Genomic DNA, 24,225 nt, shown 5'->3' with positions numbered 1-24,225 from the left:
CTGTGTGTGTGAATCTCTGAGTGTGAGTGTGTGTCTGTGTGTGAGTGTGTGTGTATGTGAGAGTGTGTGTCTGTGTGTGTATGTGTGAGTTTGTGTCTGTCTGTGTGTGTGTGTCTGTGTGTGTGCTTGTGTGAGAGTGTGCTTGTGTGAGAGTGTGCTTGTCTGTGTGTGTCTGTGTGTGTGACTGTGTGTGTGTGTGTGTATGTGTGAGAGTGTGTGTATGTGTATGATTTAATTCTTGACCGTCTCTTGCAGTGTTGTCATTTAATGATGTTCCCTTTTAAATAGCAATTATCAGTCCGTACACGATTTTGCAGAGTTCTTTATTAATTTATTTTTATTTTATTTTATTATTTATTTATTTATTTATTTATTTATTTTGGCTGCGGCTTCTTACAGAATTTGAGTTTTTTTTGGTGCTTTTCTTTGCAGAAATCTACTTGCATTGGTGAAATTGCAGTTGCACGAAATTGTTTTGTACGGTCTTTTGTAGTCATGTTTGTTTGTAAATGAGTCCCCTACAATTCCACTGTGTGTGTGTGTGTGTGTGTGTGTGTGTGTGTGTGTGTGTGTGTGTGTGTGTGTGTGTGTTTCAGGAGAACGAGAAACTCGGACACAAGAGTACTTCCAGACCATTGGTACTATGTACACATGGACATACACGCACGTCAGGAGCTTTCACACACAGTGCTAGGAATATCACGGGTCAGAGAAACGCACCTTCTAAGTGAGCGAGTTTAGCGTCAACCGGTGAAATTTGCTGTAGCGTGAACACTTCGCCTCTGTGAGCTTCACTCTCCGTCAGGTTCACTGTACTTAGAATTAAAATGTACATAATGTTTATTTTTCATACATTTAGGATTTCATGTTTTTTTTTTACTCTTCGAGGAACAGAAATGATCTTTCGAGGCAGCTTCTTCATCACTACCTGCTCTGTTTGACTCAAAAACGTAACGACCGGTTTCAAAAAGTCACAATGTCTTCAGTTCATGTGATTTTACTGTTGAATTTAAACAGGAAATGTGAAATTGTTTTTTTCCTTTATGTTTCCTCTACTGTCTTTTTGCTGTGATCTTGAACACAGTTGTAATTTTTAAAAAAATAATAAATAAATGATCATTCTAGTTCTCTCACTTTCCTTGTCCTAATTGTCCTGTATCTGTTAAATCTGTTTCATCTCTGGTCTTTCTGTCTGTATGAACACTTGTAGAAATGACTTGTAGTCCATATTTTGAAATGATTGTGAATTTAAATAAAGATATTCTTTAATTCTGTATTTTGTCATTTAATCATCAATAGAAATCAGAAGATAAGATTAAAGCCACGGCTTCTTTACCTGCCGAAGCTGTAAAACTTTCAACAAACCAGTCAATAGATCAGCTGGATAAATATAGATTTTTAATTTACTTATTAGATGTATTGATGGTGTTGATAGATTATTTGAAGATTTTTATTGATCTTGGACAGAATCATTCAGTTAAATATTTTTTTTAAAAAAACTTGATAAATAGTTGATTAAATAAATGTAGTGTAATGTTCTGAGTCAAATATGAAAACTACAAATAAATAAAATCTATTTATATCTGTGTATAATTAAAAACCTCACTTAATACAAGAAATTCATATCCCAAATGTTGCAAGTGATTAATCTGATCATTTTATTCAGCTGTTTAATTATTACTTTCTAAATAATAAACAAATGAATGTTCTGGATTCATGAGGAATGTTTACATTTTGTGTCCAAACTCAAAAGTTTAAACAAAGTGTATATTTATGATAATAAAGCACAAAGAACGTGAAACCTCAACACGTCTACAATCATCGATGAATTAAATATTAATTTAAACAAATAAATTGAACAAGAGTAAGACGAAGTATATTTTTAATTAAAATGTAATTAGGAAGGAGCACTTTTAAAGTGGATTTGATTTAAAATAATGATAAAGCTGGTTTTTTTTTATGTATTTGTATATCTTATCCTCTATCGTGTTTAAGAAGAAGAGAATAATGAAGCTTTTTATGAAATAATATTTGGGTTTATTTTATTTTATTTTCTCCTCAAATATTCAAATTTACGTCAACGTCCGTTACGTTGGTGACGTCACCGCGAGCGCGAGAAGTCGAAGTGAGGAGCAGAAAGCGTTGTTAGTGTTAGTTCTGGCCCGTTTGGACCCAAACTAAAGTGAGTTTATTCGGTTCTGTGTAACCGAACCCGTTCTGTTTTGTGCTGTATTGTGTGTATGTGTGTAGTTAACGGTGTTAACACCTGTATTTCAGGTGTATCAGTATGAAGCAGGCGGAGACGGCGCACTGATTCACTCTCAGAGCTCGATTCACTAATGACCGAATCACCGAGGAACCGACCAAAGATAACTCACACCCGCACAGAGAAGAAGTGAGAAATAACATTTTATAACTTTTTTTATTCACTCCTCTGGTTCAATATTAATGTTAATATTATACAAATATACTAGCGGTGCTAGCTTTTGAGGAGGCAGTCCAGTCCACGCATGCGCAGTGTAATTAATGAGCAAGCTAATCGAAATGAGATTAGCAAATAGGTCGATGTTATTTTTGATTCTATTTAAAACGATGAATTCACTGTCAATAACTGCCCAGTCTGAGAATATTACACGATTTACTTTTATTAGTGGACGTGGCTGAACGACATGTAGCTTCACTGGCTAATTAGAGCTCTTTTACTAGTTTAATGGCTGAGTCATCCGGCTTCGCGCATGCGCAGTGTGGGTTAAGGCGCTATAGTTTTCTTTTGTTTTAAGGCTAAAGATGCATTACCGCCACCTACTGGACTGTAGTGTGGCAGTCGTTTGGCAGAAAAAATCAAATAAAAGGGGGGGGGGGGGTTACCAAAACAATACTACGTAAATAAAGGAAAATAAAGAGATACATAACTATATACTTATTCTTGTATACTTACTGACAACCACTACATATAGACACGTGTATAACCTAATAGACCTATGTAAGATATAACCCAGCACACCTGTACTATAGCACTTGCATTGGAAACATACACTACCGGTCAAACACATTAATTTTTTTTAGGTTTAGGCGTTATAGTCTTCTTCTTTTGAATTATAATTATTGAGACCATTTGGGGTGAATTTGGAGCATGTGGGGGGTTTGAGTGAACCCAGAATGACCTATAAATATTCTTTTAATATCTCCAGAACTGACGCAGCACAAACGAAAATATTTACGGCACAAACCAACACAAACTATTCTGCCGATGTTTTGTGTTGGTGGGGGGTCCAACTTCACGCAGGTTGTGTGTGTGTGTGTTTCTATGCTCTTCAAATATCCAGGTGTTAGATGGCCAAGTGTGTAGTGTACAGATAGAGTGCACAATTTAAGAAATAGGAACCAGTCAGAGAGAGAAGACATCGAAATAAGAACAGAAAGCACTGACCAAATAAGGAAATAGATTAAACTGGTACACGGCGTATGGGAGGCAGGAGATCGTGACCGTTATGTTGAATTATAACGTGTTGGATTATAGAAATAAATAAAGTGGTACTGATGTGTGTGTGTGTGTTTTAGGATGAGCTGGAGTGGGGCAAAGAGAACTGCATTCAGATCAAACGGATACAAGAGGTTTTGATTCTCACTCACTCGCACACATCTATACACACACTTCTTGACACAGATCCCTAACTATCATTTTTGGTGTGTGTGTGTTAGAGGTGGCCGAGTTGTTTGAGGATCTGAAGAATCGAGTGTCGCAATTCAACATGCACATCAGCGAAACTTCCTCTGACTACACCAGCGCGCACACACACACAAATTCATAGTGCAGGTAACACACACACACACACACACACACACACACACACACACACACACGAGTAGAGCAGGTGTAGTTTAACAGCATATGTGTATAAAGAGGCTTTTTTCTTCAGGTCAAAATATATACAGCAGCGGTGCCCAATATGTCGATCGCGATCGACCGGTCGATCGCAAAGGAAGTGCGGGTAGATTGCCATTAAAAAAAAAAAAAGATGTTAGTTGACGTACAGGGCAGCCAGTCTGAGATCTCGTCTTTTCTCTCACCACACGTGTGCGATCAAGCGCGCCAGTGCTAAAGGCTAGCGAGCGAAATCGCGGGGAGAGGACATTTTTCAGTCTTTTAAAGACTTCATTGAGAAAACCCAGCTCCAGTGTGCAAATTGATATCAGTCAATGGTTGAGCAGCGCAAATGGATTCATTGCCAAGTGCAGGGAAGACGATGCTTTCCCTGACTTCCTTAACTACCACTGCATAGTACACCAACAAGCCTTATGCGCAAGAATGCTAAACGTGAAAGAGATCATGGATGTGGCAACAAAGATCGCCTGTTCTATACGTGTTAGATCACTTCAAAGACGGCTGTTCCGTGCACATCTGGAGAAGGCAGACTGCGACCAATCAGCTCCTGCTACACACTGACGTGAGATGGCTTAGTAGGGGTAAATTCCTGCAGAGATTTCGAGAGCTCTGTCCGGAGATAAGCGAGTTTCTTTTTGCTGTTAAACATGCAGAATACACCCAAGTCAATGATGATCAGTGGCTGCTGGACTTTTTTTAACCGAGCATTTTTAACCGATCTGACCAACTTAATTTGGAGCTGCAAGGAAAAGACAAAAATTAAAGGCAGTTAATGCCTTTAAACGGAAAATGCAACTTCTGTTCTCAAAGCTGCAGCGCCATGTTTTTGGGAACTTCCAAAACCTCGCGTCAGAGCTGGAGACGCAGCGGAAGGCTTGTGCGCAATTTAACATTGCACGCTACACGGAGCAGATTGACAGCTGTCGGTCAGAGTTTGACAGACGCTTTCAAGACTTTGCTTTATTGGAGGCATTCGCCACATTCATGTGCTACCCGTTTAGGGACAATGTTGAGGTTGATTCACTCGCATCGAAAATTGCAGCGCTGTTTCACCTGAACTCGTCTGAAGTGGAGGATGAGATTTTGAAACTACAGACTGACATTCAGCTGAAGTCCAGGGCTCATGGACAGTTCTGGAACTTACTATGGACTATGCAACCCTGGCTGATTCTATTCAGTGCACGTCGTCAGAGTAAGGTAATGACCAAAAATGTACTGAATTGTAGCGTCCCATAAGGGTTCATGCAGTTATGCAAGATACATGAACATATAGTGTGTGTGTGTGTGTGTGTGTATATATATATATATAAGTATACGCAGTGTATATAAATGTTTTGCATTTTTAGTGTAGGTAGATCTCTTTGACTGATCATGTTAAAAGTAGCTCGCAAGTCAAAAAAGTGTGTGCACCCCTGATATACAGTAAATATAAATATTAGTCATAATTCACAGCCTTAGAAGCACAAGCATCCAAAGTAAAATTGCAAATGCAGAGTTTAAAATTGTCACCATGACGACAAAGTCCAAGAAGTGTAACTTACTCCTGCAGAAAATAAATAATAATTATTATTAAGTATCAGTGATGTTTCCGTTGTTCAGGTGGCGATTGCAGGCGCATTTTATCCGAACTGCTTCCTCCAGGGAACTGTGGACGAGGAGCTCACCTCCAAGGAGCTCTATGAAAACAACCCCAGGACCACCATAGTGGTATTCAGTCAGCTTCCATTTAACTAGGGGATTAATAATAATATTTTTATTATTATTATTATTATTAATAATAATATTTCTCCCTCTCTCTCTCTCTCTCTCTCTCTCAGGTGTGTAATCTCCCTCCATTTGCATTCCTCTACTATAAACAGCTCCAGTCTCTCTTCAGACACTGTGATTAAGTCAAATCCATCTCCTTTGACAGCTCCAGGTGTGTGTGACACCACTGTGTGTGTGTGTGTGTGTGTGTGTGTGTGTGTGTGTGTGTGTGTGTGTGTGTGTGTGTGTTTAATTGTGATTTTCTATAAACATGTATTGTGGGTCTGTGTGTATCAGGGCCTATGTAGAGTTCTACCGCTCGTCAATGAGAGGTTCTGGCGTTCTCCCAGAGGTCTCTCTGTCTCTCCTCCTCACGCAGCAGAGACTTCCTCTCCATCTCAACGTTTAACCCGCTGGAGAGGTGGAGACTTGGGCAGGGGGGTAGTGTATCTCACACCTCAGATATACACGGTACACACACACACACACACACACACACACACACACACACTGCAGCGAGCATCATCAGATGAGTCATAGTTACATTTTAAGTGAGAGTAGTCATGTGACCACATCCCCTAGACAGTGTGATGTTTAGATGATGTTCTGTACATTAGTGCTGTTCTGTTACAGGTCTCTCTCTCTGTGTCTCTCTCACTCACTGTGTGTGTGTGTGTGTGTGTGTGTGTGTGTGTGTGTGGGTCATGGAAGTGGGGTTTCCAGGCTCACGAGGCAAGTCTGGAGAAACAGAGGTGGCTGACAGTGGCCGTTAATACACGGGTGCTCTGCTCACTTCCTGTCTCACTTTATCCAAATCTTCTGTGTCTCGCCCCTTTCTCTGAAACTCACACCAAACCTGGGAACTACTACAGAGCCAAAATACTGCATGTCATGGGGAGTAATGTGGAGGTAACATCTGTACACACACACACGTACACCTACTAAACCTCCGTGATGGAGAATGGAGAGGTTACAGGAAAACTGCACATTGAGTGTACACGTGTGTGTGTGTGTGTGTGTGTGTGTGTGTGTGTGTGTGTGTACAGGTGTTCTTTGTGGACTTTGGAAACACTTCCAAGGTGCCATGTAACTCTCTCTGGAACTTCCTGCTGACCGGCAAGCTCTGTATTTCAGGTGTTGTCTCCATGGCAACAATTTAGATTTAATTTTTAAATTTAATTTTAAACATTAAACACTTAATCTCCAACAACACGTAGTTAATCCAAAATAGTGTGTACCAGAAGTGTATACTGAGGGGAGTGTGTGTGTGTTTGTTCAGGCTCAGGAGTTCAGCGTGGCGTGTTTGGCATCATCGGCACAGTCAGTCAAGAAGTCAGTGTTGCAGAGTAAAAGTCTTTTAATTCATTCAGTACAACAATATCAAGAAACACAAACAAACATCACAAGCTTTTCACACAACTTGGTGACGTCTTCCACGTCCTTCATCTGAAAACACACAGACGAAATAGAAATCACACGCTGTTTATTAATTTGCATAATTTTCTGCGGCTGGTTCATGTAAATACTCGTACAGTCAGGCAGGTGTTGGTTGTTCAAGGAAACTTTTTATTTAAAAAAAAATAAATTCATCCCATCACAAAGCTTTTGGTGACGTCTTCCACCTCCTCCTGAAAAGACACAGATGAAATAGAAATCACACACTGCAAGGACACAGCAAGGTTCTGTTTTACACACACCTGAGAGGAGATAAACCAGCTGAACTTTCTAATCTTACATTAAACATCCAACAAGCAGCTTTCGGGTCACAGTGACTACGTTTACATGGACAGCAGTAATCTAATTATTGACCTTACTCTGAGTAAGATAATAATGTGATTAAGGTGTTTACATGCGTCGCTTTTAGAATATTCCTTTCATGTTCCTGTTTTACATGTTTTAGAACATAATTAGATTAACAGCCCGCGTCATTACGTCACCGTGCCACGCCGTCCGACGTCCCTCCAGAATTTCACATATCAGCATACAGTTCGTCTTCGTTATGGAACCGTATACAGTTTTACATGTTTTTATTAAATTTTTTTTATGAACGATTCAAGTGCAGTTAATTATTTGTCATGCTATACATGCGAATACACAACTGCTTGAAGCCGTGGGCTGCGTCCCAGCAGCCGAGATACATGTATTTTTCCCCATTACAGGCCTGTAGTAGGAAAGTATGTGATTTGGGATACAGCCGAGCTCTCTTGTTCGCCGTAAAACTGCCGTGTGTGATCGTGTCCTGTCACAAAATGCGGTGAAAACTCACACGACGTTCATAATGTGATTAAGGTGTTTACATGTGTGTAATACACGTCCATAATGCCACTAAAACAGGAATACTGCACCTGTCTTAATTAGATTATTGCTTACTTCGATTATGACCTTAATTAGATTAAGGTAAAAAATTGCTGTTTACATGGTAGTTTCTTAATTAGAGTATGGTCTTAATCGGATCAAGAGTGGATTATTGTTGTCCATGTAAACGCAGCTAGTGAGAGATTAATGACAAGTTCCTGTAACACTTCTTCTGCTTTAAACTCGAACCTGAGGGTTACGACACCATCTCGAACTAAACCAACTTCTATCTACAAAGCTACAGTGCAGAAGAGTTACTCTGACCGGGGCAGGGGCTGGTAAGGTGTGAAAGCAGCTTGAAGTATTTCAGTGTAGTACATTCTGCTCAAGAGTCACTTTGGCTCCCTCCGCTCTAATCTTGGCCAGCTGCTGGATCTGCTGGAGCATTCAGCGCAGCTAAGCGTGCTTGAGTTAGTTATCTTACTGTTTGTGCTGCGCTGCACGTTAAACACAGTCAGTCAAACAGGTGCGTAATGAACGCGCAGAGAGACAGAGAATAAGAGTGAATAAGTTCAGACGTTACCCGAACAAAACAGTGGCGTTATTGAGGAGTTGCTTGATCGGGTCCTGCGCAGGTGGTTCTTGCGGAGGCGGTCCTTGCGCACGGGATCTGGATCTGGATCGACGTCCGGACATGGTCCAGTTAATTTTTTTTCCACAGAAGTATATCTATGAATATATATACACTAAAATAACAACAATGAATGCAAACTTGTCCCAATTTGTGAAGGTCAAACATGAGCACGCACCACACAGCGCTGACTGCCTCGTGCAGTGACGGTTAGCGCTTTTTCTTGTTAACAAAAACGTGTCGATTAATTTTTTTTTTTTTTTTTTTTTTCTTCTTCATAAAGCAGAGTTAAGCTCGTCTTGGGAATACATTAAGAAGATTGAATACAAATTTTGTGTGTGTTAAAACAAATAAAAAAATGTTATGTGGAACCGTCATGCTACGCATGGTGGGGGGCAAAAAAAACGAGGCGCTTATGACCAAAAGGGTTTTTTTTTTATGTAATTCATAGAATTTCCATACTCAAAGCACTTTTAATACTTTTTTCATGTACAAAACTTGTTGAACAATTCGATTATTATAATTTAGATAAGGTAATTATCTGACTAAAACCGGCTGGCATTTGCTCGTTACTTATTACAAACGATTTAACTAGCATTAGTTTAAAAACAAGAACACAATTCTAAACAGAACTATAAAAATAAATATCAGATTTTGCTTAAACATCCTTACTGTGACTGTATACTCCTGAGGAAAGCGCAGTTTGAAAAACCTCCCTCACGCTGTATCAACCCACGCACACGTTTATTTTAAAATGTAAATTATATTATTTCATATTATATAAAGTCAAATAAAAAGTACAATAAACGTAACGAAAAGTACAATAAACTTTTCAACATAAGACACGGTACTATTTTCAGTGGAAGAATACCAGTTCAGTTTGGGTAGTGAGATGAACATCGGCGCTACATTTTCCTCTTTGACAATTAGAAGATGGCATGAGTTTCAATTCAAAATGGCATCTGTCCTCCAGATGGCGCTCAAACACAGACAAATACAGTACCTACAGATGGTTAAAAGCTTTCCTAAAACTCTCTTGTGGGGAGGAAGGACTGGTAATTACACCGTTTTTTAGTTATTACAAATGTTATACGACTTAAAATGAGTAATTTTTCCTGGTTTAAAAGGCTGTATTCTACTGCAGAAAATCTAAATGTAGCAACGGAATTTTAAAATGATTGTCAACTCAACAACTTGTGTTCATAATTATGGTAAATAACACTTAAATTACTTTTAAATAATGCGAAATAAAAGTGTGTGTGTGTGTGTGTGTTGAGCTATCCTGTTTGACATTAATCTTGGTTCGCTATTTCCTTAGAAAGCTATTAGCCTTTTTCCTAATATGGATCATTTTTGTGTTAGTCTACTTTTAATTAGGACTCTTTATTGTTTAAGATATTTAAAAATAAATATTTTATGCTTTATTGATAAATATTATATTTATCAATTAACCAACAGTATTTCTCATTGCTATTATTTTAATTCAGTTAACAGTTACCATGAGCAGAGAGAGAACATTTAACTGTTTATGACCTCCTGATTTAAAGCTTAAACAAGAAAAGATTGGTATCTGGACCGGTTTCAGCTGTAAATATCCTGATCGGAGCAACCCTAATGAACACCATTAAACTAAAGCGCTCTGCATCTGACGGGTAAATGAACTCACCCAATCACATCCTATATGAGATTATTCAGATATCTACACAATACACACAGAGCGGTTCGAGAACTGACTCCAGCCCAGAACCATGACAGTGGAAATGTCTAATAGTGCAGCTTTAAATATATTTAAGAGGAGCAGACTTCAAACACTGAGCATTGAGGTTTATTGTATTTGTTTACAAGGTAAACAGGTTAACGGTTGTTTTGTGCATACAGTCTGTAAAATGAACTGAAAATATTAGATTTAGTTTATCAGAAGGTAAATTAATGTGTCATGACTCACACTATGTTCCTAAATTCTGTCATAATTGACCAGCTCAAGTTTTCTCATGCCTACTTATATTTACTTATATTGTGGCACATTAATGTTACCATCTCTAAAAAAAAAAAGAAAAAATGTTTAGAAAACAAAAAACCCCTAAACTTCAACTGTGCTCCTAAATTTTTGTAATTAGGAGCACAAGTGCTCCTAAAAGAAATGGTCTTGCGTCTCTCCTCCTGTAAACACTGTTAAAGATTTGTACGTTAGCAGGAATGTAGCACAACATGGAGGTGAAAGCAGCGGTCAGTTCATTTAAATGTGAAAGTGCAATAAAAATATGTTGTCCCTAAAATCAATCAATAATCGTGATCAATAATCGAGATCTCAATATTGATCAAAAATAATCGTGATTATCATTTTGGCCATAATCGTGCAGCCTACCTGCATTATTAGATAAAAATCTTAAAAGTTCACGTGACATGGACGTTAAAGTCATTTGCTTATGTCATGTTTCATGTAGGTTATTTTTGCAGGAATGATGCTGTTTGTCAAGTCATGTCGGATTTCCCACGTTAAATCATAGCACTTCTTCTCTGTCGGCACCACATACGTGTTTGGGACGTATTTTCTCAGAGGCTTTGGCTGTAAATAATTAAATTACACACACAAAACGTCATTTTTATAAAAATGCATGCGATTAAAAAAAAAATCCTTCATACAAATATGAATCATCTGGATGTAACTTACAGGCGGAGGCTAGTATGCAAATTTTTCGTGAAGATTGAAAAAACAAGTGTATTAGTCACATGACACTGTAAGGAACAAAAAGAGTAACGGTACCTGGGGGGACGAGTGTAGCTTTTTACGTTTCTCTCCAGGGAAATGAAACCTCCCCCACTCCTTCTGGTAGAAGAAATACCTGAGTGAGAGGAAAAGGACTTTTTAAAGATATGACCAATATATGGTCAAAACACTTACAGACATGAGCATATTGGTGGCGTTTGTCCAAAAAGCTTACCTTCCAACACGATCGTTTTTTTTCAGTTCACTTTTGTTTGGACGATCATAGCGCTTCTCTGTTGGCAACACACACCTCTTTAGGATGTATTTTCTAGGAGGCTTTGGCTGTAAATAATTAAACTACACACACAAAACGTGTTTTTTTTTTTTTTTTTTTTATAAAAAAAATCCTTATATAGGATCTCCCCCCAGTATAATCTCAAAAGTTGATGATTTCCATCATGAGATCGCGTTTGTTCTTCACAAACAGTACAATGTCTCTAAAGTACAGGGAAAATACGTTTTCTATTTAAAGTAATTATTTAATCAGAGTGAATTTGGAAGTGTCATGCTTAAAAACAAGCTTATTTATTTATTTATTTATTTATTATTTTTATTAATGAAAGGCAAAGCTGTTTTAAGAACATAATCCTAAAATCCACTAAAAAGTGGGCAGAGTGGAGTGTATTCTGAATGTTTTTTTAGGACAGAAATGTATGGTACAATTATAGTAGACTACATACACACTAAGTACTAATACTTATGTTCAGTAGTATGTGAACAGTTTATGTAATTATAAACGTACAAGTGATAGTTTATTGACATTTTAAATGAGGTGGTGGACATTAGTATCCACTAGGTGGCAGCAGTGCAGCTGTTATATCGCCTCACTGAGCAGTCTAGTGCTGTCTGAAACCTCTCCCTAGATCTTTTCACATCATCAATAGGTGATGTGTGTATGCTATAAGGCTGGTCTGTTTCATCTCCTTTAACTAGAATGACTATTGTCTCATGGCCTGTAGGGGGGTTGTGGAATATATCCTTACAATTACAGGGGTCTCTGGCTAGAAGAAGTACTTTTCAGCCCTCAAAATGTCATGGAAACAATCTTTCCAGCCTAAGTTAAAATAAAACTTCAGAGACAGAGGGTTTGTAGATGGCAAAAAATTATCAAACTTTATTGAATCAATAAAGTGATTCACTCTGCAGAAACTCTAAAATATGCAAACACACACAAGCCCCTTTTATACCTTTCTTCACAGTGAACTCATCTTAGTTGGGATTTTACCTTTTCTCATTAAGAACAGACCAGTCTTCTTTGCACTATTAATTATTCATGTGTATATGATATCTTAGATTTGTGGAGCATGCGCAGTTAGTTGCTTTTTAGAAAGGTTTTATAAGGACAGTGTTTTTTTTTTTTTTTTTTTTATCCAAAAAAAAGTAAAATACTTTTACTGGTTTGTTATATGCACCGTTAACTATAAAATCTGGAAAACAAGGTGTAAATTGATTAATAATCAGTGTCATATCCCCGCTGAGAGGGTCTTTAAACAGATTGTGAGTGAATTACAAAGACGAAAGAAAAACAGCAGAAGAACAAAAAATAAACACCCATGGACTTTAATAATAATATACAGTTATAATGCACACCTTCCAGCCAATCAGGATCCAGTATTCACACTGACCGTGGTATAAGTGTAATTAATGCTTAAGATTCATAATGACTGTACGATATATGTTGCTTTATTCCAAAGCTGCAGTTCATAGAAACCTCCTCACGGCTAAAGCTGCAGAGATGGAGGTCGAGGGGTCCATGAAGAGGCGGCTCCAGCTGGCATCAGAGCGAGAGTGTGGGCGCAAGAGCAGACTTTTGATAAAGGAGGGTATTTACAGTGTTTTAACTGCTGTGTTTTTTGCGCTATTATTAATTTGTTAAAACGTTCATATTATAGTCTATTTTTAATTGTTTATAAAAGTCCTTGCTGTTTTTAAGTGGCTGAATTAGTGTGTGTGCACGCGTGTGTGTGTGCGTGTTGGTAGCTGGGTGGGTATATAGTTCTGGTCTGAAGTTGACATACCCCTTGCAGGAGAAAGAGACCCTGTGTAATCTGTTTAAACGACTTTTACGCATGTTTTGCAGAGAGATCATTTTCACCTTGCTGTTTGGGTCTCTGTCCCACACTGTTACAGTGCAGAATTGAGAGCGCGCGAGGGAGATCGATTTTCTATCAGAAACAGTAACTATATAAAATGGACGTCAACACGCACCACTCTGTGAGGTCATTTCTCGCTCTCAACAGAGTAGTTGTGATTGTTCAGTGTTTACGACGGGGCCAAAACATTCAAGGCCGTGGTGTATTTTGACTGTTCCTGTAGCATAATCTCACCAAACTGTGTGTACACGAGTCCACAGACACTGAGTCTATTCACAGCTCCATGCTGTGTAGATGTTCTGCTCATCCTCACTGTACCGTAAAGGTCAGAACCTCACATCTGTAACCTTGTAGCTTTCCTTAATCAACACGACTGCAACCAAGCTTGTGTATCACTACTATTTTTAGATCTCCGCCTCTCAAAAGTATTGGCGCCCTGCGCGTCCGCCTCTCAAATCTATTGGCGCCCTATGCGGCCGGCTCTCAAATCTATCGCCGCCCTACGCGGCCGGCTCTCAAATGTATTGGCGCCCTACGCGTCCGGCTCTCAAAACTATTGGTGCCCTTAGTGTCGGCTCTCAAAAGTATTGGCGCCCTTCACGGGCAGCTCTCAAAAGTATTGGCACCCGATCCAAATTTTGCCACAGCAAGCACCACTCACATTTTCTTCAGGAAATGTCCCTTAAAATAATAAAAGTCTCTCACTAGGCTGTGTGTCGAGATAAACGTAAAAACATCTTGAGCTTGTGTTCACCACAGACCTTATTTCCGGCATTTAACCCAAAACCCCATTGACGGAAGTGCTAATACGCTGAATCGTTTCTGGGTTTCACGACTCATTCCTGCAGCACTCTGTAAGACGGGCTGTTGTTATCAAACCATTGAAATCGGATAAGCGCTTTGGTAATGATTCTTTAAATGAACCGATTCAGAATCCTCTTCTTGAATCGTTTGAGTCTTTCTCACTCGGTCAGGGTTGCACGTGTGGGTTGCTTTTCCTGCACGTGTAATCAGCATGTGTTCACAGACCGTAAATCCCGACCCCATGGTAGACACTCGACAGAAATTTCATACTAAAGTATTTTATATTTTCTGGGTCTAAACAGAGCAGAAGTATTGCTAACGTGTTGTACAGATTCTATTGGACTGGTGAACTGTGAGGATTTGTATATTTAACCCAGTTTAATATGGCCTGCTTTGTTCAGTCAGAGACAAGTAAATCTGTTCTAATGTTCATTTATTTTCCATAGATAAAACAAATGTTTGCTTACACATGAATACGTACTTTATGCCTTCAGAATGGTGGAGATTTGTCTCTTGACTATTTTAAATTTGGTTCTCTTCAACAGGTTGTGTTTGAGTTGTGCAGGCTTGTGTCACCTGACTTAAAGAAGGCATTGTTTGAAGGGCTTGATCAGCACCTCCCACGGCTCCTGCAGTTGTACAACACCGAGAGGCAGTGAAATACCCGAAATCCAACATGTGATGATTGATCAAGAGGTAAGTCTAATGGACTTTAGTTTGTTCTGCTCCAGAAATGAGCCGATATCCAGCAGAACAGCACTGATAGTTGTGTAATAGACGTGCACAGTAGAGCTGTCGTGATTAATTAATAATCTTATAAATGTGATTACTTGATGGCCGTAGACAAAACTCTATACAAGTGAAATGTTTTGTTGAAGTTCAGATGAAACTCTGATGTACAGAATCTTCAACAGAGTTCTGCAGAAAGATTTTGAATGCCTGTCACTCACCAGAACAAATTTGCAGGTGATCAGTCTGTCTAAAAGAAAAAATCTAAACACACAATATAAAATTCCTGCAGTGTGAATAAAGCCTTTGTGTTGCTTTTAGCAAACATGTCTAGTACTCTCGGTTCAATGTACACAATTTACCCCATTTAAATGCATTTTGGAAATTGTTCCACATGGCCTTAAAGTGTGAATATTCACTGTATGCCAAATAAGTAATCAAAGAACGGAACTGAATTTTTTCTTCTCTAATGGACCATTAATCACAATTATAAAAGATGATGCATCAGGTACAAAGTATCAGGGCCCCCCCCCCCCCCCCCCCAAAAAAAAATAGGTGCATGACTTCTGCTGCACCATTTCCACTGTGTGTGTGTGTGTGTGTGTGTGTGTGTGTGTGTGTGTGTTTACAAATCACTTTGAGGTAAAAATATTTTAAGGCAGCCACTTTCACCTTCCTACAACAATTGGTGACTGGTCTGAGGTGAAGCTTCTTGTCATGTTACTGTGGTCATGGATCACATTGTGGGGATCTCTGTAATGTAACCGTTTCTGTAATTATCCTTACTTGCCTTTGCGCTTTTGTGCTTCTGTGTCTTCTGTTGGTGCTTTATACTGCTTTTTAGGGCCCAAGCACCTCTGCTGCGAAGCCCTATTGGATCTGCTCCTTTTTTAAATTATTATTAATTTTTTCATGCATTCGTGTCGTTTTTAAGTGCCTAAACGTACCTGAAAACTCACGAAACTTGGCAAACGCGCCAGCACTGGTGAAAATTTAAGTTACGTAGGGCATGGTCGAGGAGCTCCATAGCACCCCCGAATGCAGGCGATGGTCAGGGTGAAGTTGCTCCGATGTGCACGTGATGTACCATAGTCATTGCTCTCAAAGTTCATCAAGGTTCACATGGTTGTATTTGACTCCACCCAACAGGAAGTTGGTCATGTTGGATGAAATGTTGGATTTTAAAAGTTTCCATTGGTGTTTTGAGAGACTTAACATGGCTGAAAATCCATGAAACTTTGCAGATGCATTTGTCTTACGACATTAATTGATGTGATGTTGCATTTTATCATAGTTGTGCCTCATAGGCTCCATAGCGCCCCCTATGTTTTAAATGCACATTTGACATCATTGGAATGCTCAAACTATTATTTCACACACTTGTTAAAGTATGGCAAAATTATGTTTATTTGGTCATTTAACTTAGGTGTGGCAAAACTAAACTCAGCAGGAAGTCAGCATTTTGATTTTTCTCTTAATTTTTTCCTCCGTTTTTTGCCATTTCCAGGCCTTGTACTTTAAGGTACTCCTCCTGGAGCTTTCATCAGATCGGCATCACGTTCAGTCAGTCTCATCTACAGGCATTGACGATGCTAAATTGCGAAGCTTTTGAATTTTTGCTGCTCGCCATGGGCGTGGCGCTCTCACAAATTTAGAAGTTTCACCATGAAAAAGGAAGTTGTTATAACTCAAACCTAGAATGTCCAATCTAGGGATGTCACGATACCAAAAATCTAGTAGTCGGTACTGATACCAGCAAAAATACTCGATACCATGGTGTGTATAAATAAATAATACTTTTAACTCCTTTGTTTAAACACTTGAGTATTATAAAAAACAATAGTGGCAACAGTCACATAATATAAAAAAAGCAATTACAAAATAGATATATAATAAATATGTAGGCATAAAATGTTTTTTCTTCGAGATGTTCTGAAATGAGGTCTGGTTTCGGTGTATAGTTTGGGGATCTCTGTATACATGAAGTAAGAGAGAGGGGGTAGGTGGAGCAATTTCATTTTAGCCCAGAACCTTTAGCTTGCCTTTGCCAGGAGGTTCAGACTTGGCTTTCAACAAGATAAAGAGCCAAGCATACTTCCAAATGAACACACAAATGCTTCAAGAAACTCAAAATCAGTGTTTTACAATGAGCTTAAAATGTCCTCCATGGTGCCATGGACCAGGACCCCTCGGTCTGCAGCATTACAGGAAGATTTCAGGTTAGACATTACGGGAAGAGTCTCGGTGCTGTTATTGTCTCTGGGGCAGACATCCGTTAACATTGTGACCCCTTCCCTGGAGAGAACAGCATTACAATTCTGAAAACAGTTTTTGTAAATAATAATTCACTACTTAAAGCATGTACCCGAGCTCCTGCTGCGCAGTAACTAAAACTGTCTGCAACTCACGTGTTACTTCATTCTTTAGTTCCTTCTCTTAAGTGCAGAGCCTCTGTCAGATTGTGTGATTGATAAAGAAAAGCACATAAATGACAAAATACCAGTTTGAGTGCCTAGTGGTCTAATGAGGAAATGCTCTTTGGAAGCTCAATATATGCACTTATCCGTTTGCATTTTGATTTGGCTGTTAGTGCTGGGGATGTCCTTAAGGTGGTGTGCTGCTTTTGGCAGATTTAGTCATTCTCTTTAGTCACATGAGCACTAATGGTTTTTCTAAATTTTTATGTAGTTTATTTTGGATACAGGCAGAGGAAGCTCAGCGAAAGCTTAAGAGACAGAATGGAGAGGACCCAGGTAAGCTATTTCTTCAGTGATTGTAGTCATATCTGAAAATGATTGGTCAGTTGAATGCAGATTGCTGAAGTGTGAGTGTCTGTGTGTGTCGTAGCCCTGCCTCCATTCTGCCCACTGTTTGCCAGCTTGGGAAACATTCTGCAGTGTGACGTGCTGCTTGGCATGCTGGGAGCTGTGCTGCAGTGGGCTATGGAGCCCAGTGGAGGACACTGGTCTGAGTCCATGCTGCAGAGGGTAAATGTTTTGATGTTTTGTTAAAATGACATGATAGTGTAGTAAATTCAACAAAATTCCACTTGCTATGCTGTGTTCATGAGCATCACTTTTTAATGACTGAGTAGTGTTCACAATTCTGTATGTGTGTGTTGCTACAGGTGCTGCACTTGATAGGCATGGCTCTGCTGGAGGAGCAGCAACAGCTAGAGAACATTGGGGATGACGATGAAGTTACTTTCAACTTCACCCTCAAAATCTCCCGTAAGTTTTGTACATCATCTCACACAATAGAAAGTCTCAAGGCTGTATCACAGGTCCCGGTGAACCCCCCGGCAACACTACAAGCATCCTGGCTCTTTTAGAGACCTTGCAGTGCACGCCTCACTTGGAAGTGCACAAAGACATGATTCGCTGGATCCTTAAAGTGAAATTACATCTTGATTATGTTTTCAATTTGCCTTACTCTCTCTATGCGTGCACCTAATATGTCCACCAGGTGGCAGCCTAGCATGTTTTGCAATTCGCTCACTGAAGGTAGGTGCAACATACAAAAGATGAGCGTTTTTACCATGAAGTTTAAAGCAGTGCTGCATCAAGACCTGTTTGAAATCCAAGCAGTGCAACACCGCTCAAGGTGGCGTGGCCGGTAGGCAAAGCAGCACCTCTCACCACGGTGAAGCACAAATGCTTCACTGTCCCAAAGCGGTTTTGCTGCTGATCTTCTGTCGGTGGCCCTAGGGGTGTCTTGATGTGGATTATTGTGCGTGTTACTTAAAAGCTGTATGTCAACATGAATATTTAAATGACATGTAAGGAATGCTTACTACACAAACTGAACTTCCATGAACTGTGATGTGTGCATTTTATTTTCCATATAGTGAAAACTGTCAGGACACCTGCACCAGGCAGAACATGTACATATGAAGGCCATGGTGTAGGCCAAGGCTGATGATGTATTGTAGTATGTACTTTGAAGAGAAACAGGCAAATTAAATGTTAGTAAAATTGTAATGCATCTTCAGTATTTAATGGTATGGTGTGTGTGTGTGTGTGTATATACTTTTTAGTGCACAAATGTGTTCTATTGAACATCTGCTTAGTTTTGCAGACTTTGATTGTGTGTGCATGTAGTTCTAACTGCACTGCTGTATCGTTTTCTTGTAGAAGTATTTTCCTAAATTATGTGTCTTTTTCTACACAGATGGTGGTTAGCATTAAAACGAAACGTGAGTGCACAGCTGCTGCACCTCCCTGTGAAGGAACAGGGCACTGTCACAAGGAGGTCAGACTTTGAGCAACTTTCTATTCCACTGACATATTAACCATTACCCTTTAAAGTGTTGAAGAGCTTAAATCTACGTGTGTGTGTGTGTGTGTGTGTGTGTGTGTGTGTTGCAGACTGTGTGGGACAAAGACAAAGCATAGAGAAAAAGGAAAGCTGAACTGTGCTGGAAAAAGACCATGGCTCAAACATTAGAGAGCCAGAGTCATTTTATCAATAAGTACATAGATCTGCTCACGCAGGATTCAGAGGATCTGGACGCCTCAGCCTCTACATCAGCAGAGCATAGGTACCTAAGCATGCTCGTAGTGACACAGTGTTCTTAATAAGTCAACTTGTATTGTATTCTCAATATCCAGTCAGTACATTTATGTCAGTAAATGCATGCATCAACAGCTCCTTAACTTTGCTGAGCAGTTGTCTGTTCTTTGTCCTAAAAGTTCTTGCATATAATGGTGGTCTTCACATAACATAAGTAAATTCCCATCCTTAAACTCTTTATCTTGCATATTCATTTCGAGCATTTTCTGTTGGGGTAAATGAGTAGAGAGGATCCTAGGCCATTTTTTAGCAATTTCCTGGTGAGTAAAAAAAGATGAATCCATTTATTCAACATTGATTATTTTAACAAATTCAGAGGGACCTTAACATAAAATTAAGGTTATAGTGTACTCGTAACCATCCGTCTCTGCTTGGTACAGCCCCAGTTCATGTGACGGTGCTCTGGTGTGTGTGGGACCTCGTCGTTGGCGTGCCAGAGGAGGAGAGAGGAGGCAGATGGAGATGTGTATCCTGTGTCACGAAGCGCAGGAGATCCTACCTGATGGCACCGCCATGGTGCTCGCTGCCTTTGTCCAACGCTCTACGGTCATGTCCAAGAACCGCAAAAGACCCCCTCACAATCCAGGTAAGGTTATGGTTTACAGTGTGCAAGTCAAGTAAGTGGATAGGTTTGAGTTGCCAGTGTGCTTATTTCTGGAGGATACATGTGTGTTACAGAGAGCTATGATCCCCTCTTCATGCACCCTGACCTGTCCTTTGGTACCCATACCGGCAGCTGTGGCCACATCATGCACTCTCTCTGCTGGCAGAGGTGAGGAGTTGGGCAAAATGTTACTTCTAGACAGCCTTCTACTTAATCCCAAATAAAAAGTTTTGCTGCTTTCAAATGTTTGTGGATATAGGCAATAGATCAGCAGCTAACAGTAAATAGTTTGTCTAGAAAATAATATGACCTCTATATGAGCAATTACAAATACATTAGCTAATATTAATCAGTCAGTCTGGATGTTTTGTGACCGAAAAGTCAAAAACCTAATCTGTGATGTACAGGAAAGTCTTCATGGATGTGTGGTGATCGATAAGATGTAGATCCAAATTGGATCTATTTGGCTTAAATATGCCATCTGCAGATATATATATATATATTTGTCCCAATACAGTGAGCTGATCATCGACACAAAGCATGAAACAAAGCTTGCTATGTGCACTTGACCATTTTTCACTGTCTTAGATCAAGCCAGTGTTACTTGTCACTTGTCAGTGTTGCGTGTCACTGCTTAATAGATCTGACCAGTTCGGTCATTTCTGTGATTGCACGGTACATATAAAGCTCATGGAAATTTGACAGGTTGTCAAATAATGGTCTCTTAATCTTCGAGTTATTTTCTCTTACAGATACTTTGAGACACTCCAGAGTCAGGATGCGCAGTGGCTGCATGAGCAAACCAGTTGCGATGTAGTGAATGGGGAGTACTTGTGTCCACTCTGTAAGTGTCGCAGTAACACTCATTCCTCTCCTGCCCCTCACTGAGACCACCTGCAGGTACTCGCATACAAACTTGTGCTTGTGATTATTCTAAGTGGAGTTGCTCTGAATCCAGACCGCTTAATATTTTAACCATTGCATTGGCGAATTAGTTGTAGTGGCTCTGTAACCAATGCAAACTTGCCTATGAAATGCCATGGAAGGGTACAGAATGACACTGTAACAGTGCATACCCCATTCCATTATTCCTCTTATTTATTTATATATTTTATAGCAAGGGAATTGATATCATCTGTAGCTGAATTGCATGTCTTGCCATGTTGAGATCAGAGTATAGAGTATATTCTGCTTATGTAAGATGGCTAATCCACTGCTGTTGCAAGATATTTAGTCACACTGACTCAGTTTATTACAGTAAATTTGCCAGCTGTCCCATTGAGTTTGACATTTTCTCTGGTTAAATAGTAAAATGCATGCATGTTTGTAGTTACAGCAATAGTGAGCAGCCAGGTCTGGCTCATTGGCTGAATGCAACGTATATAAGCAGATCAGAGCCTTGCACTCTGCTCATAAGAGAGCCAAGCCAACAAGTGAGTCTCATCATATATAGTGTGTGTGCTCCTTATTTGTGTGTGTATGTGTGCACATGCAGTCATATTGTGGTGTTTGTCTTTTAGATGCTGGTGAGACAGAGACTGTGGAGGACTCTCCTCCTCCTGAGAGTTTCAGGCTGGACCACACACCAGTGTAAGCATACTCACTGTTTCCTTTCACAACTGCGTATCTGAGCGTGTCTTTAACACTGATCTGTGATGTGTTTTGATAGCAACCCTTATTCAAGCTCCATAAGGGAGATGCTGATGACATTTGGGACCGCAACTTATAAAGTTGGCCTTAAGGTGCACCCTAATGAGCAGGACCCCTGTGTGCCTATCATGTGCTGGGGCAGCTGTTCTTGCACCATCCAGTCTATAGGTCAGTCTGCACCCATTTCTTACAGACTAAGAATTCATGTATAAGATTTGCAATATTCACTGACCTGTGTTAAGGGGTAATTAGTAAAAATGTTTTGCTTTTTGGTATTTTGTACAGAGAGATTATTGGTAGATGAGGAGAAGCCTTGTTTGGAAGTTTACCCTGTAGACAGGTATGACAACCCAACTTATTGTCATATCTCAGCCCAGCCAGGACTCGGTTTCCCGAGAAGCAACACCCACTTCTAACATGGCCGCTGAGGACTACACTTCCCACACACGCATGCGCTCACCTCCCCGGAGTTCTGATCTCACACACCTGCAGCCAATCACCTTGTCCACTCACCACGGCTTATTAAGAGACTTTGGATCAGAGACACTTTGTGAAGTAAATGTTCAGCAGACTAGTTTCTCTGTCGTTCTCCAAGCGTTACCTACCGTGTTTATTCGATAAGTGACTTTGGCCTCTGTCTTGCCCCGTTTGTTTTGTTTGCATGATCGCCTGACCCTCGCTTGATTCTTGACTACGGACTGTGTTCACCCCTCTGGATTATTCTGCCTGAACCTGCCGCCCGCTTCTGCTTCTGTATTCCCCACGGTACGCGACACTTATCATGCCAGAATTAATTCTTCTTTCGAGGGATGTGTGATGATGTAATAAATTCTGTATCAGAGGTATTGTTAGTACTGTTAAAATACTCCACTAAGCACTGCTTGCTTGCAGGATGTAGTAGTTAATTGTACACTGGAATAAATTCTTCCGATGATTTGATTTGCTTTTCACTTGTAATTCTAAATATAAAAGCATATATAACTGTGTATATATAAATGAAAATAGACTGCATCTGTAAAATCATTACTCAAGCTTCTGAGCATCATTCGCACTCTAAAGATATCTAGAAGATTGCTCAGTTATGTTCGGGGTTCATTTTGGTAGCATTACTAAATATTCTGAATCACAAATATCTGCGGGTATTATGCTCTCCTTCCTCAGTTCTAATTTCTTCTATATCCTGTGATATTTATATATATTTTGTATCCTAAATAATAAAAAATAGAAGTGTCATAAAACGTGCCCTTGTTTAGGAGACTATTTGAGTTCCCTGGCTCGGTTTGGCTCTGCGTGCTGGACTGTCTCCTCTCACTCCTCTGTGCAAAATCACTTCATGTGACTGTTGGCAGATATATTTATTTCATTATTTATTTTTCTCTCACTTGTAGTTTTTTAGTTCTTTAATTGTGCTCTGTGCAGCACTTGTTCTTGATCCCTAGGTGGAAAGTTCCCCCTGCATTCTGGATGTGGACATGTTCCACTTAGTGGTGAGCTGACAAGCTTGTTAAATGATACTTTAGGCACTATTAAATGTATATTAGCATCAGATTAAAGTATCATTGTTGTCCAGAATCTAAACCTGTCTATCTAACAGGTAGTTGTCTGTGGTTTCTTTGGCTGTAGTCTCTGAATCATGTGTTGTGTTTGTATGTCGGGGGAGTCTGGTGCTGTCCTATTCAGCATTGCACTGCTTAGACTCCTCAGGGCTGATACTGTGCGGATACTGCACACCTGCATCTCTTCCACTTGGTCATTGTTGCTCACCTGGTCCAGATCCTCCTCACCTCTGTGCCAGGTTAGAGCATATTCTACTTGGAGCACATACAACTTAACAGTAGATGGTGATCTGTGTTATGTTGTCATTCGTGTGTGTTTATTAACCCTCGTTCTTACAAATGAGTAATAACGTGTTTGTCAGTATGAATGTTCTTTTGGGATGTTTTTATTGAGTGTGCTGTCAGGCACAGTTGTGTGGGAGTCAATAATGGGGCTGTCAGAGTAATTCACTGCAGCCAACAGCATTAGATTTATGTAGGGATTTATTTTGGGTTTTTTTTGGGTTTTAACACAATTTTTAAAAAGTGCTTAAATTTAATCCTAACCGGCTAACAGGTTTCTATACAGGCTGCAGTACACATGTTTTTTATTTACTATTTGTTTTTTTTATACTGTTTCAGTATTTAGTAGACTGTTTTGTGAATAGCAATGGTTTTGTGTCTGAGTTGTCAAGTTTTGAGTTTTGCCAAAACTTACTGCTTATTAGAGATGCCGAGCAAAGGTGCTTCAAAGTATTGAGCAAAGGCTGTGAATACTTATATACATGTGCTTTTTTGTTTTTTTATTTTTCATAAATTTCATACTCATTAAAAGATTTCAAACAAACTTCTTTCATGTTGTCATTATGGTGTATTGTTTGTAGAATTTTGAGGAAAATAATGAATTTAATCC

General features: G+C 39.5%; 1 protein-coding gene across 3 annotated transcripts; it reads left to right on the top strand.

The window, feature by feature from the left end:
- Positions 1 to 1,974: 1,974 nt before the first annotated feature.
- LOC128630087 (E3 ubiquitin-protein ligase UBR2-like) lies at positions 1,975 to 19,985 on the top strand. 3 transcript variants are annotated; one of them, XR_008394331.1, is made up of 8 exons: positions 1,975 to 2,182; positions 2,278 to 2,395; positions 3,562 to 3,615; positions 3,703 to 3,817; positions 5,486 to 5,593; positions 5,704 to 5,804; positions 5,930 to 6,103; positions 10,106 to 10,120. XR_008394331.1 is itself a non-coding variant. In XM_053678630.1 (5 exons), the coding sequence occupies exons 1-4, from the start codon at positions 17,605 to 17,607 to the stop codon at positions 19,130 to 19,132; spliced, it is 354 nt and encodes a 117-aa protein (XP_053534605.1). In that variant the 5' UTR covers positions 16,946 to 17,604; the 3' UTR covers positions 19,133 to 19,783; positions 19,904 to 19,985. The 3 variants fall into 3 exon arrangements, 2 of the variants coding, with proteins under 2 accessions (XP_053534605.1, XP_053534604.1); XM_053678630.1 differs by lacking the exons at positions 1,975 to 2,182; positions 2,278 to 2,395; positions 3,562 to 3,615; ... (3 more) ...; positions 5,930 to 6,103; positions 10,106 to 10,120 and adding exons at positions 16,946 to 17,704; positions 17,799 to 17,938; positions 18,079 to 18,181; positions 19,122 to 19,783; positions 19,904 to 19,985; XM_053678629.1 differs by lacking the exons at positions 1,975 to 2,182; positions 2,278 to 2,395; positions 3,562 to 3,615; ... (3 more) ...; positions 5,930 to 6,103; positions 10,106 to 10,120 and adding exons at positions 16,948 to 17,704; positions 17,799 to 17,938; positions 18,079 to 18,181; positions 18,235 to 18,944.
- The last annotated feature ends 4,240 nt before the right edge of the window (positions 19,986 to 24,225 follow it).

This window comes from Ictalurus punctatus, unplaced genomic scaffold, assembly GCF_001660625.3.
Source record: "Ictalurus punctatus breed USDA103 unplaced genomic scaffold, Coco_2.0 Super-Scaffold_100046, whole genome shotgun sequence".
Lineage (NCBI taxonomy): Eukaryota > Metazoa > Chordata > Actinopteri > Siluriformes > Ictaluridae > Ictalurus > Ictalurus punctatus.
Note: the sequence above shows the minus strand (reverse complement) of the source record. Positions and strands in the feature narration are given on the sequence as shown.

Bases quoted from the DNA above. Each gene is read 5' to 3' on its own strand.
- LOC128630087 (XM_053678629.1), top strand. From the start codon at position 17,605: ATGAGCACTAATGGTTTTTCTAAATTTTTATGTAGTTTATTTTGGATA. The intron at 17,705-17,798 runs GTAAGCTATTTC...TGTGTGTCGTAG, and splicing joins ACAGAATGGAGAGGACCCAG to CCCTGCCTCCATTCTGCCCA. The intron at 17,939-18,078 runs GTAAATGTTTTG...GTGTTGCTACAG, and splicing joins CTGAGTCCATGCTGCAGAGG to GTGCTGCACTTGATAGGCAT.